This window comes from Eubalaena glacialis, chromosome 1 (assembly GCF_028564815.1).
Source record: "Eubalaena glacialis isolate mEubGla1 chromosome 1, mEubGla1.1.hap2.+ XY, whole genome shotgun sequence".
Classification (NCBI taxonomy): Eukaryota; Metazoa; Chordata; class Mammalia; order Artiodactyla; family Balaenidae; genus Eubalaena; species Eubalaena glacialis.
In genome coordinates, this window is record NC_083716.1 from 205,868,661 (window position 1) to 205,885,947 (window position 17,287).

The 17,287-nt window shown below is 35.4% G+C and overlaps 1 protein-coding gene across 2 annotated transcripts in view; it reads right to left on the reverse strand.

Moving 5' to 3' along the window:
- ORC2 (origin recognition complex subunit 2) overlaps positions 1-17,287 on the reverse strand; it is a 49,138-nt gene that overhangs the window by 9,174 nt on the left and 22,677 nt on the right. For both annotated transcript variants that reach the window (XM_061203793.1, XM_061203787.1), the window contains 6 exons: positions 16,439-16,499; positions 13,819-14,012; positions 12,729-12,827; positions 3,830-3,939; positions 1,595-1,727; positions 671-767 (listed from right to left, as the gene is read on the reverse strand). In XM_061203793.1, coding sequence (XP_061059776.1) covers positions 671-767; positions 1,595-1,727; positions 3,830-3,939; positions 12,729-12,827; positions 13,819-14,012; positions 16,439-16,499 — 694 coding nt within the window. The remainder of the gene's footprint in view (positions 1-670; positions 768-1,594; positions 1,728-3,829; positions 3,940-12,728; positions 12,828-13,818; positions 14,013-16,438; positions 16,500-17,287) is intronic.

Genomic DNA, 17,287 nt, shown 5'->3' on the forward strand with positions numbered 1-17,287 from the left:
AACTACATATAAATATATATAAAAAAATGACTCAGGCACCTATTTTAGTGAGTGTACAAACAATATCAAAATCATCCATTAAATCATTAAGCATAACCAATTACTCCATTTAATTGTTAAGCAATGACTAAATGACAATTGTTAGACCCTAAATAATTTTATTTTTAATTTTCTGAAATACTCATATAACAAAAACATTCACACCAAAAGAACAAACAAATGTTTTTTTCCCCATTTCTCAGATTTTAGTATATGAAATTATTCAAATGCATTGATATTTACTCAGGATAAAGATAAGAATGCTTTATAAACATATTAAACAATATAAAACTATCGGACATAGAGGTACCAATTAACTGGAAACACTTTACACAGGCCAAACAAAACTTGAAAATTATCCTGAAATAAAAGGTTTTGGGGGGAAAGAAAAAGAGGCTTTGGCTATATAAATTCAAGGTAGCAGGAGTAATTCTTTCCTGCTAGGTAAGTGAAGTTCACAGAAAAAGTTCACAGAAGAAGACAGGACAAATTATTTTAAAGAAATCAAAATCAAATCAGCATTGAGAGAAGTGTCATTATTAAAACAATCCTCAATTTTATGTATACTAGTACACAAATAAGTGTACGCTTAGCTTCACCCTAAAACTATAGAGCATCTCCTTCACGTTACCTTCTTTAAATTTGTTTATTATCCAGTCTAGCTGATCCACCACACTGCGGAAAGTACCCATATGATTAAGGACTTCTTCTGTTATAGAATTCAGGATCTATGTCATAAAAGTGCAAGAAGTACATCAGTTATAACTTATTCTGTCATGTAGGATAAATACAACTAGCAAACCAATCCTTTTTTTTAATAAGTTAAAAATAAATTTGGATTTCCCACTAAGTCTGAAAAATCACTTCAAAAATTCTACTGGTACTTAAGTACATCTAATTCATTTCTTTGCATAAGTTATCACTAAAAGGAAACAGGGAAGAATAGCAAAGTTGTAAAGATAACATAAGCAGGCAGTAAAAACAAAACAAAACAAAAAACTAACAATATAAGAAATATTAGAAAACTATATATTTATCAGATGAAAGAGGACCCAAACATTAAGGACACTTCTAAAAAGGAATATTACATTGGTTAATATCCAGAACTCAAAAGGTTTAAATTAATTTCCAAATGATGAAGAGATATGAGCATCTGGAGTAAAAATGATCAAAGAACTATAAACCATTCTTATATTTTTATTATTTTTAGAGCACTAAAGTGACATAAAAGCATAATAAAATTGAAGTCCCCCATAATCCTATCCTTGAGAGAAGTACTGTTGGTATTCAATGTAGTAAACAAAGCTAACATTTCCCTAAGATTTAATACATTATCAGTTACCAAATAGGAAATTCAAGGATGGGGATTCAAAGCTAGAACCCTCTGAGTCCAAACACATGATCTTAAGCACTGTGCAATCTTACTAGTGTGAAAACTATTGCAATAAAAACAAAAACTGAATGCTCCAGAATATGAAATAGCATCCTCATTAACATGGGGATATGGATTGGCAGGGGATATGATGTTGTTCCTTTTAACATTTTTAAAACTTACTGATTTCACACTGATTCCAGGAAAGAAGCCATTGATGACAACATGAATGCAATCTTGCAGCATGGTGGTTCGAAATCTTTCCAGTAAATCTCTCTTAGAACCCAAACCATAAAGCACAATGTTGAACCCCAGGCTGTAATAAAAACAGCACTCATGAAATTAAAGTTCAGTACTTCTTATTGCCAATTTTATAATCAACCAGTTTCCTTAATTTAAGCTTATAAAGAATACAGGAAGAAATGGCATGGCTAAATAACTATATTGATTCCCAACTTATATAAAGCAAAAGCACAGTTTTATTATCTGTACACCAAGCTTGCAGTTCCAACTTTCTCTCAAGCTCCTACTACCTTTCAAGTAATAAGAGGCAAGGGAGAACATGGCACTAGGTACAAGACACTAAGAAGTCTTATAGGCTGAAGCAGAGTTTTAACTAATAGATTAAACTGGAAAAGTAATCAGGGGCCAGGTCACAAAGGTGTTGTTAAATCAACTAAGACATGAATTGGATTTTATTCCAAGGAACATGAGCATTTAAAAGTAAATAGGTGTTAAGTGAAAGGTTTTAATAGGAAAGTTAACATGATCTTTTTAGAAGATTACATTGACTGAGTGGGGGAATGGATAGGAAGGAGGGTAAAACCACCAAAGACTATGGACTTGAATTAGGTGTCATGGAGACAAATGTGTCAAGAGCTTTATACATCAAATCGGTTGGATTTGGAGAGTGATTAGACACGGAAGGTTAAGTGAAAGGGACTACTAAGAATAGCTCGTTTTTTGGCATAGACTACATGAATGGGGTGCATCCACTATGTGAGGTAGCTGGGGCAGGTGGGATTGAGGGATTTAATATTTACAGGACATCCACATGGACACTTCCAATATACATTCACATCTGCTGCTGAGGAGTGAGATCTGGCTGGGCTGGAGATATAGTTATGGCAGTTATTCACATACAAAAAGCAACTGAAGCCAAGGGAGTAAATGAGACAACCCAGAACACCAAGCACTAGGGGTCAGGCTAAAATTCAACTCCATGATTTTTTAACGGAGGTCAATCAGAAACAGTATTTATGTGATGCTCTGTAGCAATGCAGGATAGCCTGGAAATAGAAAAGAAAAGAGATAACCCCCAAAGGCAGAGATTAGCAAGATAGAAGCAGCAGAAAAAAAGAAGCAAGGGAGTTCAGAGAGCTAGCAATTCTACTAAAGTAGCTGACTATGAGGTCTAGGCTGGGAAGCAAAGCAAATCAAGTTATCAAAGTTGACATATGGGAAGAAGGAAGAATTGGTGGACTGGGGGATGGGATCAGAGTGAAGATCTGCCTTATAAATTCAAAATGAACAGATCCATAAATAGTTATTGAGAGAAGGTGAGGTCCTAACAGGGAAGATAATTATTTTCTTACTAGCATACTCCTTTGATTTATTATTGGCAAAGAAAACCAGGATCAATTGGGGAAAATTGTGGCAATTTTTATGTTCTTACTGCACCATTCACATTTTAGCATAAAATGTGAAGCACTTCTTTATACTAAGGTCCTTCTAAAGCACTTTAAGCACTTCTTTACACTAAGGTCCTTTTAAATACGAATATAAAAGTAATTATAGAAAAAAATTACTATGTTTTAATCTTTATCATTCTTCTAGGTGTTTTAATGGAAATTTAAATTTAACCTGAGGTATTTGAAAAATGATAAAATTAAAAAAATATTCTAAGAAACAATTTTAAAATGGTAAAATAATGTTTAGAGAACAGATCTCATGAAATTCTGAAGGTCTACAGTACATGTAAACAGAATGAGATTGAAAGAAAAATATATATTCTTTCATTTTAGAAACTCTGAATTAAAAAAACTGAATTAAAATCTAACTGATATATTTATCAATCTTGACAAATTATATTTTCAAATATTTTTATAAGTAATAATTCATAATTCTAAGGAAGGCTATTTTACACAATAGCTTTCAAGTCTGATTAAACTTAGAAAAGACAAATTTCTTGAAAATTGGAATTTCTGAGAAGAGTCATATAATAATATGCATTTCTACATCTGGGTCATAAAATTGGGAAAACACCTGTTTTTTCAAATTTTTACATATAAATAAAAATACATATCAAGTTCATTGCAAAAAGAAAATTAAATGTCAAACTGCTTTGATTTTAACATAGACATGTAAATATATATTATTCTTTATTGTACAAAGGTTTACAATGATAATAGTACTTACTGTAACTGCAACATCCATTTATGAAATAACTGTTCATATTGTTGATTTAGTTGTTTAAGTTCAGCAGAAAAGGAAGGAGAAACCTTGCTCAATAAGTTATGCAAAGTTTGCTTTAAAAAAAAAAGGAAGAGGGAGGGAAGAAAATCACTCTCAATCCACATACATCACATCAATCCACACTAAAAATATTTCCTTAGAGGTAGAGGTTAGAAGAGGCCATCAGTGGAAATATTACTTTAATCAGGTTTGGTAATGAGTACATCTACTGAGAATACACATAATATTTCAATATTTCTTTCTTAAAATGTTTTATACATTCTTTAAGTACAAATATGTAAAACAGTAAAGAATTTGCTACATTTTCTCTAGAACCATTTACATGACTATAAATTCCAAATATGAATATGTCTTTAATTTCTAAAAAAATTGTTACCATAAGGAGACGATTAAACCTGCCTCCCAGCTTTGACAACAAATCCAGACACTCTTTTAAAAACCTATGGATTTGCAAAAATGTAAACGCTTAAGGTAACAGTTCAATATTAATTCTCAGAAAACAGTCAAGTTTCTTTATAATTTACCATTATCATTAGTAAAATTCACTGCTCCTCTTTAAAAGCTGTTTCTAACAAATCCTTTATCTTTGGGAAGTATGGCAAAGTTTTTAAAACAATAATGTAAAAATAAACTGAGGAAGATACATTGCTCTGCACCCAAAACTTGGAAATTCATGCTAGTGACTCAAACACAGCTCACTTCTTGAAATGAAAACTCTAGTAAAAAGCTGTATATGCATTTTTACCCTGGCACTACTGTGTTTTCATGATTCTATCCTTTAAGTAAAATATTTTTTTAATACTGAAGACTAAAGCAGCAACCAAGATTCCAGGCACTCTAGCCTATACAGTTTTTATTCATCCACATACTTAAAGAGAAACAGGACAAATTCTAAGTAAAACTGTAAAGTAGTAGCTTTACAAAATTTCTCTCTCCATCTGATGTTTTTTTTCCTAACGTCTAGGGCCCTGAAAAGCAAATAAAGCACTAGTGTCATTTTCAGTAGTTATTTATACTGGATTATCAGAGCATACTCACACTTAGTGTGAACTCTGAAATGTTATGTCACCTATGCACCTTCATTTCAAACTTTAGTATCTGTGCAGAATTACATTATTAGCCCCAATATTTGCCCCTTCTCCTATCCGCACCCTTTGCCATGTGACTTTGCAATCCCTCCCACTAAACGGGTGGAGTCTAGTCCCCTGTTCTGTGACTTTGTTTTCAGCCACGTGATTTACTGTGGCCACTAGAATGAGGCAGAAGTGACACTGAGAAAGTTTGAGCCCAGGCTTTAGGAGGTCTTTTGTTTTTCTACTTCTTCTGTCTCTGACATTGTTATGAGAAGAACATGCCTCTGCTAGCTTTCCAAGGAGGTCCAACAAGGAAGACAGACATGTGGAGCAAATCCTAGACCAGCCAACTCCCAGGTGACCCGCAGACATGAGAAATAAATGCTTATTGACACATGTTACTATGACTGTATCTGTCAGCTATGTCCACAATTAATGAAAGACCTCCCTTTCTTCACTATCAGTAACAGGTGTTTCTTTCATCCTCCAACATGTCTTTTTGTCTCTAGGTCCTATGAAGTCCTACTTTGACCCTAGATCCACTTCTCCTTCCCCCATGTTGCGTATATAAAAATACATGCACTAAGGAAGAAGCAAGAGGAACTACAATCCTGCAGCCTGTGGAACAAAAACCACATTCGCAGAAAGATAGACAAGATGAAAAGGCAGAGGGCTATGTACCAGATGAAGGAACAAGATAAAACCCCAGAAAAACAACTAAATGAAGAGGAGATAGGCAATCTTCCAGAAAAAGAATTCAGAATAATGATAGTGAAGATGATCCAGGACCTCGGAAAAAGAATGGAGGCAAAGATCGAGAAGATGCAAGAAATGTTTAACAAAGATCTAGAAGAATTAAAGAACAAACAAACAGAGATGAACAATACAATAACTGAAATGAAAAATACACTAGAAGGAATTAATAGCAGAATAACTGAGGCAGAAGAACAGACAAGTGACCTGGAAGACAGAATGGTGGAATTCACTGCTGCGGAACAGAATAAAGAAAAAAGAATGAAAAGAAATGAAGACAGCCTAAGAGACCTCTGGGTAAAACACAACAACATTCGCATTATAGGGGTCCCAGAAGGAGAAGAGAAAGAGAGAAAAGATCCGAGAAAATATTTGAAGAGATTATAGTCGAAAACTTCCCTAACATGGGAAAGGAAATAGCCACCCAAGTCCAGGAAGCGCAGAGAGTCCTATAGAGGATAAAGCCAAGGAGAAACAAGCTGAGACACACAGTAATCAAACTGGCAAAAATTAAAGACAAAGAAAAATTATTGAAAGCAGCAAGGGAAAAACGACAAATGACATACAAGGGAACTCCCGTAAGGTTAACAGCTGATTTCTCAGCAGAAACTCTACAAGCCAGAAGGGAGTGGCATGATATACTTAAAGTGATGAAAGGGAAGAACCTACAACCAAGATTACTCTACCCAGCAAGGATCTCATTCAGATTCAACGGAGAAATCAAAAGCTTTACAGACAAGCAAAAGCTAAGAGAATTCAGCACCACCAAACCAGCTCTACAACAAATGCTAAAGGAACTTCTCTAAGTGGGAAACACAAGAGAAGAAAAGGACCTAACAATTAAGAAAATGGTAATAGGAACATACATATAGATAATTACCTTAAACGTGAATGGATTAAATGCTCCAACCAAAAGATACAGGCTTGCTAAATGGATACAAAAACAAGACCCATATATATGCTGTCTACAAGAGACCCACTTCAGACCTAGGGACACATTCAGACTGAAAGTGAGGGGATGGAAAAAGATATTCCATGCAAATGGAAATCAAAAGAAAGCTGGAGTAGCAATACTCGTATCTGATAAAATAGACTTTAAAATAAAGACTGTTACAAGAGATAAGGAAGGACACTACCTAATGATCAAAGGATCAATCCAAAAAGAAGATATAACAATTATAAATGTTTATGCACCCAACATAGGAGCACCTCAATACATAAGGCAAATGCTAACAACCATGAAAGGAGAAATCAACAGTAACACAATAACAGTAACACAGTAACAGTAACACCCCACTTACACCAATGGACAGATCATCCAAACAGAAAATAAATAAGGAAACACAAGCTTTAAATGACACAACAGACCAGGTAAATTTAATTGATATTTATAGAACATTCCACCTAAAAGTAGCAGAATACACTTTCTTCTCAAGTGCACATGGAACATTCTCCAGGATAGATCACATCTTGGGTCACAAATCAAGCCTTAGTAAATTTAAGAAAACTGAACTTATAGCAAGCATCTTTTCTGACCACAACATTATGAGATTAGAAATCAATTACGGGGAAAAAAACATAAAAAACACAAAGACATGGAGGCTAAACAATACATTACTAAATAACCAAGAGATCACTAAGAAATCAAAGAGGAAATCAAAAAGTACCTAGAGATAGCGCTTCCCTGGTGGCACAGTGGTTAAGAATCTGCCTGCATATGCAGGGGACACGGGTTCGAGCCCAGGTCGGGGAAGATCCCACATGCCGCGGAGCAACTAAGCCCGTGAGCCACAACTACTGAAGCCTACATGCCTGGAGTCCGTGCTCTGCAACAAGAGAAGCCACCGCAATGAGAAGCCAGCGCACCACAACAAAGAGTAGCCCCCGCTCGCCACAACTAGAGAAAGCCCGCGCGCAGCAACGAAGATCCAACGCAGCCAAAAATAAATAAATAAAATAAGTAAATTTATTTTAAAAAAAAGAAAAAGTACCTAGAGACAAATGGCAATGAAAACACAAAGATCCAAAACCTATGGGATGCAGCAAAAGCAGTTCTAAGAGGGAAGTTTATAGCTATACAAGCCTACCTAAAGAAACAAGAAAAATCTCAAATAAACAATCTAACCTTACACCTAAAGGAACTAGAAAAAGAAGAACAAACAAAACCCAAAGTTAGCAGAAGGAAAGAAATCATAAAGAACAGAGCAGAAATAAATGAAATAGAAACAAAGAAAGCAATAGCAAACATCAATAAAACTAAAAGCTGGTTCTTTGAGAAAATAAACAAAATTGATAAACCATTAGCCAGACTCATCAAGAAAAAAGGGATTGGACTCAAATCAATAAAATTAGAAACGAAAAAGGAGAAGTTACAACGGACACCGCAGAAATACAAAGCATCCTAAGAGACTACTACAAGCAACTCTATGTCAATAAAATGGACAACCTGGAAGAAATGGACAAATTCTTAGAAGGTATAACCTTCCAAGACTGAACCAGGAAGAAGTAGAAAATATGAACAGACCAATCGCAAGTAATGAAATTGAAACTGTGATTAAAAATCTTCCAACAAACAAAAGTCCAGGACCAGATGGCTTCACAGGTGAATTCTATCAAACATTTAGAGAAGAGCTAACACCCATCCTTCTCAAACTCCTCCAAAAAATTGCAGAGGAAGGAACACTCCCAAACTCATTCTACCAGGCCACCGTCACCCTGATACCAAAACCAGACAAAGATACTATAAAAAAAGAAAATTACAGACCAATATCACTGATGAATATAGATGCAAAAATCCTCAACAAAATACTAGCAAACAAAATCCAACAACACATTAAAAGGATCATACACCACGATCAAGTGGGATTTATCACAGGGATGCAAGGATTCTTCAGTATACGCAAATCAATCAATGTGATACACCATATTAACAAATTGAAGAAGAAAAACCATATGATCATCTCAATAGATGCAGAAAAAGCTTTTGACAGAATTCAACACCCATTTATGATAAAAACTCTCCAGAAAGTGGGCAGAGAGGGAACCTACCTCAACATAATAAAGGCCATATATGACAAACCCACAGCAAACATCATTCTCAATGGTGAAAAACTGAAAGCATTTCCTCTAAGATCAGGAACAAGACAAGGATGTCCACTCTCACCACTATTATTGAACATAGTTTTGGAAGTCTGAGCCATGGCAATCAGAGAAGAAAAAAGAAATAAAAGGAATACAAATTGGAAAAGAAGAAGTAAAACTGTCACTGTTTGCAGATGACACTATACACAGAGAATCCTAAAGATGCCACCAGAAAACTACTAGAGCTGATCAATGAATTTGGTAAAGTTGCAGGATACTAAATTAATGCACAGAAATCTCTTGCATTCCTATACACTAATGATGAAAAATCTGAAAGAGAAATTAAGGAAACACTCCCATTTACCATTGCAACAAAAAGAATAAAATACCTAGGAATAAACCTCCTGAGGGAGACAAGAGACCTGTATGCAGAAAAGTATAAGACACTGTTGAAAGAAATTAAAGATGATACCAACAGATGGAGAGATATACCATGTTCTTGGATTGGAAGAATCAATATTGTGAAAATGATTTTACTACCCAAAGCAATCTACAGATTCAATGCAATCCCTATCAAATTACCAATGGCATTTTTTACAGAACTAGAGCAAAAAATCTTAAAATTTGCATGGAGACACAAAGGACCCCGAATAGCCAAAGCAGTCTTGAGGGAAAAAAATGGAGCTGGAGGAATCAGACTCCCTGACTTCAGACTATACTACAAAGCTACAGTCATCAAGAGAATACGGTACTGGGACAAAAACAGAAATATAGATCAATGGAACAGGATAGAAAGCTCAGAGATAAACCCACGCACCTATGGTCAACTAATCTATGACAAAGGAGGCAAGGATATACAATGGAGAAAAGACAGTCTCTTCAATAAGTGGTGCTGGGAAAACTGGACATCTATGTGTAAAAGAATGAAATTAGAACACTCCCTAACACCATACACAAAAGTAAACTCAAAATGGATTAAAGACCTAAATGTAAGACCGGACACTCTAAAACTCTTAGAGGAAAACATAGGAAGAACACTCTTTGACATAAATCACAGCAAGATCTTTTTTGATCCACCTCCTAGAATAATGGAAATAAAAACAAAAATAAACAAATGGGACCTAATGAAACTTAAAAGCTTTTTCAAAGCAAAGGAAGCTACAAACAAGACGAAGAGACAACCCTCAGAATGGGAGAAAATATTTGCAAACGAATCAACAGACAAAGGATTAATCTCCAAAATATATAAACAGCTCATGCAGCTCAATATTTAAAAACAAACAACCCAATCCAAAAATGGACAGAAGACCTAAATAGACATTTCTCCAAAGAGGACATACAGATGGCCAAGAAGCACATGAAAAGCTGCTCAACATCACTAATTATTAGAGAAATGTAAATCAAAACTACAATGAGGTATCACCTCACACCAGTTAGAATGGGCATCATCAGAAAATCTACAAACAACAAATGCTGGAGAGGGTGTGGAGAAAAGGGAACCCTCTTGCACTGTTGGTGGGAATGTAAATTGATACAGCCACTATGGAGAACAGTATGGAGGTTCCTTAAAAAACTAAAAATAGAATTACCATATGATCCAGCAATCCCACTGCTGAGCATATACCCAGAGGAAACCATAATTCAAAAAGACACAAGCACCCCAATATTCACTGCAGCACTATTTACAATAGCCAGGTCATGGAAGCAACCTAAATGCCCATCAACAGACAAATGGATTAAGAAGATGTGGTACATATATACAATGGAATATTACTCAGCCATAAAAAGGAACCAAATTGGGTCATTTGTAGAGACGTGGATGAATCTAGAGACTGTTATACAGAGTGAAGTAAGTCAGAAAGAGAAAAACAAATATCATATATTAACACATATATGTGGAACCTAGAAAACTGGTACAGATGAACCAGTTTGCAGTGCAGAAATAGAGACACAGATGTAGAGAACAAACGTATGGACACCAAGGGGGGAAGCAGTGGCGGGTGGGTGTGGGTGTGGGTGTGGGTGTGGTGGGATGAACTGGGAGATTGGGATTGACATGTATACACTGATGTGTATAAAACTGATGACTAATAAGAACCTGCTGTATAAAAAAAAAAAAAAAATACATGCACTACGCAGATGTTAGTGCCATCTCTTCCTTGAACAGCTTGGTTTCTTGACACATGTTTTCAGCTAGTCTCTGATCTGAGTTGCAATACCTATGAGACAGGTGGAAACAAACAAACAAAACAGAAAAAACCAAAAACCCCCAACCACACAGCACCATGTCATCCAAGCCATAGAGGTTTACCCTATGGTAAACCTCTCTTCTCTCTTTTCTATAGCTGGAAAACTCTGTCAAAAGCCCTGTATACCTTAGGAAATTGCACTGAATTCCTATTTCAGATAAAATCTTGATTCTCTCTGAGTCAATAACAATCTCTTTGTGACTTAAATTATCAAGCCAGTTTCTTTTTTTTTTTTTTGGCTGCATGGCTTGTGGGATCTTAGTTCCCTGACCAGGGATTGAACCCATGCCCCCTGCAGTGGAAGCACAGAGTCCTAACCAAGGATCGCCAGGGAAGTCCCTCAAGCCCAGTTTCTAATGAAAGATTTTCTTATTCAGATGGTTCTTTGTCCTCTCTTAGTGAGGTATCTGTCAAAGCCCTGAGTCTAACTGTATGGTATTTTTTTATAAAACGAGACACTGGAACCATAGTATATAGCAACCTTGTTACCTTACTGCAATGGGCAGGCTTTCCATAATAGCAAGAAGCAGAATATTCTCTGCTTTTTGCAAGGTTTTTAACTGAGAGTCAGGTCAGTCTTTGTTTTATGACCAGTGTGAGGTTCAATGAATATGTGGGTTAAACTGATAACAGAGATTAATGGTACATGGATATCAAAGAAACTATGACCCTGCACAGGGAACTATATTCAAAATCCTGTGATACATATATACAATGGAATATTACTCAGCCATAAAAAGGAACGAAACTGAGTTATTTGTAGTGAGGTGGATGGACCTAGAGACTGTCATACAGAATGAAGTAAGTCAGAAAGAGAAAAACAAATACTGTATGCTAACACATATATATGGAATCTAAAAAAGAAAAAAAAAAGAAAATGGTCAGAAGAACGTAGGGGCAAGACGGGAATAAAGATGCAGACCTACTAGAGAATGGACTTGAGGATATGGGGAGGGGGAAGGGTAAGCTGGGACAAAGTGAGAGAGTGGCATGGACATATATACACTACCAAACGTAAAATAGATAGCTAGTGGGAAGCAGCCGCATAGCACAGGGAGATCAGCTCTGTGCTTTGTGACCACCTAGAGGGGTGGGATAGGGAGGGTGGGAGGGAGGGAGATGCAAGAGGGAAGAGATATGGGGACATATGTATATGTATAACTGATTCACTTTGTTATAAAGCAGAAACTGACACACCATTGTAAAGCAACTCTAATAAAGATGTTAAAAAAAAAATCCTGTGATAAACCATAATGGAAAATATGAAAAAATATATATACAGGTATAACTGAATCACTTTGCTGTACAGTAGAAATTAATACAACATTGTAAATCAACTATACTTCAATAAATTACAATTACTTCAATTGTAAATCAACTATACTTCAATAAATTAAAAAAAAGAAACTATGACCCTGATGATTATAGATCCTGAAGAAACAATAAATAAGAGAAAAATATGTAATTATATATGTATAATTAGAGTATGTCAAACAATTCTAATCCAATGAACCAGTTACCATTTACATAATAAAATACGCAATAGTGATGTCACACTAATTTGTGTTTCATTTGATCAGGATAGTATTCTGCTATGTACACTTACTCTTCAGATTTGCTGCTTATGTACTATATTTTTCAGCTCACAATAAGAAGAATTTACAAATAACACTCCTTGCAACATACCTGATCCAGTTTAGCCCTCTTTAGTTTCTGCAGTGTTCTATCAGAGGTTAAAACTTTTGAACTGCTGTGGGCTTCAAAATATTCTTCTACTAAGTCACTCTGAAAGTGGACAAAAGCAAAGTGAGTTCTTAGTTTCAGATATTTGTTTTATATGAGGACTAGACAGTAATATTAGCATAAACAGGATATGTGAAATTCTTTACTTGGCAGTCAGTATTTTCTTTTTGAAGCAACAACACAGACTAAGGACCAAGCAAATTTAATTCCAGTAATAAAACTGAGTAACTCTTAGGATCATAAAAGTTGAAGAAAATCACTAGATTGAAGTAGTCTGCCCAAAAACGATTCCTAAATTCCAACATATAATTCCCATTTAGACTGGGAAAAAAAAAGGGTTTTACACATCAGGACCTTTGTTTTGCCTCACACACTCCTAGCAAATCCTTTAATTAGTACAGTTGAAGGACTGTGGAAATGAGAAAGACATCAACAGCAAGGTAAAAAAAGACTTGCCTACTATTCCAGTAAAATGACTCACCACGTGTTCTACTGATTTGGGGCAGGACTGAGCTCCGTGGTGGTAAGGAAGGAATGGAAAGTCATTCAAGCAGGAGGCTTCCTAGACTGCTCTGAGTCTTTACAGAGCACGCTGGGATAATTAGCCTTTTCTCAGGCCATAATAGGTGCAGTGTTCTCCAAACGACGCAACATGGGTCCATAGTCACATCATTTATTACTTACACTGACTTTACATCAGCAACGTTACAAAAATGAAACTATATAAAAAGGTATATACTGAGAAGTCTTGCCTCCAATTATCCAATCAATATTTATTTAAAAGCTCTTTTTATTCAACTGAATTGTCACCTTTAGCGTATACTATGGTACTGATGCATGAATATGGATACAGAGAGGCCAGGATACGAAGTCCAGAAATAGACACAAATATATGCGGGAATTTATGTGAAAGGCTGAGAAAATGTAGAAAAGTGAAGGAAAAAAATTATGTTCATCCTCCCATTTGGATCTCTTAGGTAGCTTATCTTTGAGATATTACTGATTTTTCTTTAAAGTCTCTCTCTTCACTTACCGTTTTATCTCTTTTCATTTTCTTAGAAGGCGTTTCTTTGCAAACAGGAGCCGAAACTACTCTATTCTGAGCTTGAATCTGTTCGCTCAATATGACTTCATTAGTGTCCTCTTCATATTCCTGTGCAACCCCTTCATCGTCCTCCGAGTTGGAAGCAGAATATTCACTTTCACTGTCAGAATGAGACCTTGGAACTGTGTGGGGAGGAAGCAATTGGGAAAATTGGACAGTTTGACAAGAGAGGCATTGTGGGGTATTAAGAAGAGTGTGGGCTTTGAAGTAAGAGATTGTGACTTCTGGTTTTGTCATTACTTGCTGATGATTTCACCAGAGCTAGTTATGTAAGTTTTCTGAGCACCAGTTTCCTCACTTATCAAATGAGGCTACCAGTGCCTAATTTAATAAAGCATTGTGAAGATTACATTGAAATGCATGTAAAGCAACAAACAATGCCTAACACATAGGAAATGTGGCAGAAATTGTCAGTCATACCTAATACCATTCTCTTTCCTTCTTCCTTGCTAATAGAATTCATTGTAAAATGTGGCAATGTGCTCCACCCTAAGGGATAAATAATCACAGTAATTTAATTGTCTTTTCCTTTGCCAGATACGTGCTCTCTCAGCCTCCTTTGCAACTAGAGTTGGCTATGTAAACCTTTAACCAATGAAACTTGAGGGGAAATTTGCTGGAAGCTTCTGGGAAAGATTTTCCTCACTTATGGAAGGAAAGCCCCTTACTTATACCCATAGCTTAAAGCTATGGAAGCCATTTTGCAATATAAAATATCAAAACTAAAGATGAAAAATGCCAGCGGCAAAGTGAAAAGATAGGAAGAACCTGTATCCTTCATGACACTGTTGAGTCACTACATCAACCGTGATCTGTGTATCCCTAGACTTATGATGTGAGATACTTCAGTGTCCATGGCTTAAGCCATTGTTACAGAATTTTCCATTGCTGCCTACTGAAAATGCCACCCTAACTGATAGAGCACTCAATAAATGACAGCTACTACTTTAAGTACTACTAATACATACGCACAATCCATCCCATAGTAGATATAAGAATTATATTTTTAAACAAACTGTAGCCACCCCCACCACTCTCCAGAACTAATAAAGCTAGTTTTATAATCATAAAGTAAGGATAAAACTTACACTCAACAAAATAAGTATAAAACTATCATAAAAGGTTAACTTCCAAAATATGAATGAAATAATTTTAAGCAAATCACTCTTTATTTTGAAGAGCATATTTCAGAATATCCAGAGTCAGCATATAACAAATATAGATACTGAAAAAGAAAAAAAAAAAAAAAAAGGCTTGATTTTGTGGGCATACATAGCTTAGCAGATTCAGATTTGCACTGATTGCTGCCCATGGTAGATGCAAGGGTTAGAAGTGGTAGGAGGTACCAGACAACGTCTTTACTCTATTTACATGAATACATCACACATGTTGATATATTTGTTTGGTGGTGATTGAGAAGGAGAAGGAAGTTCACCTTCTCTCTAAAAAGGATTCTTCTGTGGGATAAGGAGGAAACTTAAGATGTGGGATGTATTTGACATAAAATAATAATAATCAATTGCATATATCATCTTTTATTGCTTCAGATATACAATAATTTAGTGTTACAATTTTTATGTTGATTAAAAATGTATTATCAACTCTATACCTTGAAAAAATAAGGGCTACAGGGCATAGATTTAACAATGTTAGCTAACATTATTGTCAAGGGGTCAACCCCAAGAAAGGAGTTGACATCTTTCAGAAATATAAAGGTCAAAAAGTCATTTGCCCCAAAGTTAAATATTTAAACCCCAAACCAGAGAGTTCCCTGGCAGTCCAGTGTTTAGGACTCAGCGCTTTCGCTGCCGTGGCCCGGGTTCAACCCCGGGCTGGGGAACTAAGATCCCGCAAGCCACGTGGTATGGCCAAAAAAACCCCCCCAAAACATAAAAAAAACCCAAAACCATTTATAATTTTCCCAAAGGCGGGAACCATGTCTGTTTACTTGGCTTTGTATAGTATTCAGTACAACTGTAAATATTTAAAATTGTTTCAATATATTGATAAAACTTCTAAATAAATCAACAGAACCATTTCTAAAACTGTCTCAGGCAAATAAACTAAAAGGCATGTTATTTTATTGAAGAATTTTAACTAACCTCAATATCCATTGACTATAATGTAAAGACATAGTGCTAAGTGTTATGAGTTAAAATATAAGATATAGTCCTTGCCCTTAAGGAATCTACAGCTTAATTGAAGACATGAACATATCCTTTCTTTCATGAAAAGAAACAGCAATAAGTAGTTCTAATAAGAAAAGGTAATAATAGCCAACACCTGTTAAGCACATACCAAGGTCAAGCACTACACTAAGCACTCTGACATCCTTTATTTCAATTAATCTCAAAGTAACTCTGAGGCTGGTACCATTATTATCCCTATTTCGCAAATGAAAAAAATTGAGGCTAGAGAGGTCCCTGTAAGTGGCAGCCCAAAAATAAAAAGTAAGCATTCGAAGACTAGAACCTGTATATTTAACCATTATTGCCTCTTGTTTAGATGCTTCTTTTTATAAAAACTCGGTGTAAAAAGATATACACACCTATTAGTCTTTTCCTTAGCCCACGAGGTGCTGTTGACAGAAATTCACTTTTATCATTGTTCTGTTTAAAAATAAAAAAGCAATATAAATAGTCAAATAATAATGATGACATGAAAATTAATGATGTCTCTGAGTGAAAGAAAGGCTAGAAAGGAAGAAAAATATTTTGTTTTCAATAGACATTAGAACCAGATGAGCTCCTTCCTAGACCTGGAAGACAACAATATATGAATTTGTTGCGGGGGGAGAGTATGACAACTAAAACGATACAACGAATTCCGTAGGATTCCTAGAGTGGTTCTAGAAGTTGTATTCCAGACACCTGCGAAGGATGCACTTCTATTATTATGTAAAGAAAAAGCTTATCAGCCTTTGAATCATTCTTCACCCATCAGATTAGAATATTTTTTCTAAAAAAAGGTAATACTGTCCAGGGATGATGAGTAAGCAAGGAAATGGGACTCCTATACTTACTGCAGTGGGCCTTTCCATGTACGAGAAATTTACTGGTGTTAAAGTAGTCCGTGAGAAGGAGAGAAAAAAGATTTCTACTTTTTACTTCTGTATTTTTAATTTTTTAAACATTTTACAGATTATAACGCACGTTTTTCTTTTCCTTACAGAATACAATACTTTAACACCATTCAATTTCTAGCACAATAAAATGCCTACTGGTGTATACATGATAACTTAACAGTACTGATAAAAAGATAAAGTACCCTGTGTTTTTTTGGCAACATGAAAATATGACAAAAAATTTAAGTCTGTTATCTTGTGATAAGTTGTGGGTGCTAGTTACAAATATTATAACTAAATTTTGATTTGGGATATTAAGAATACTATTATAAT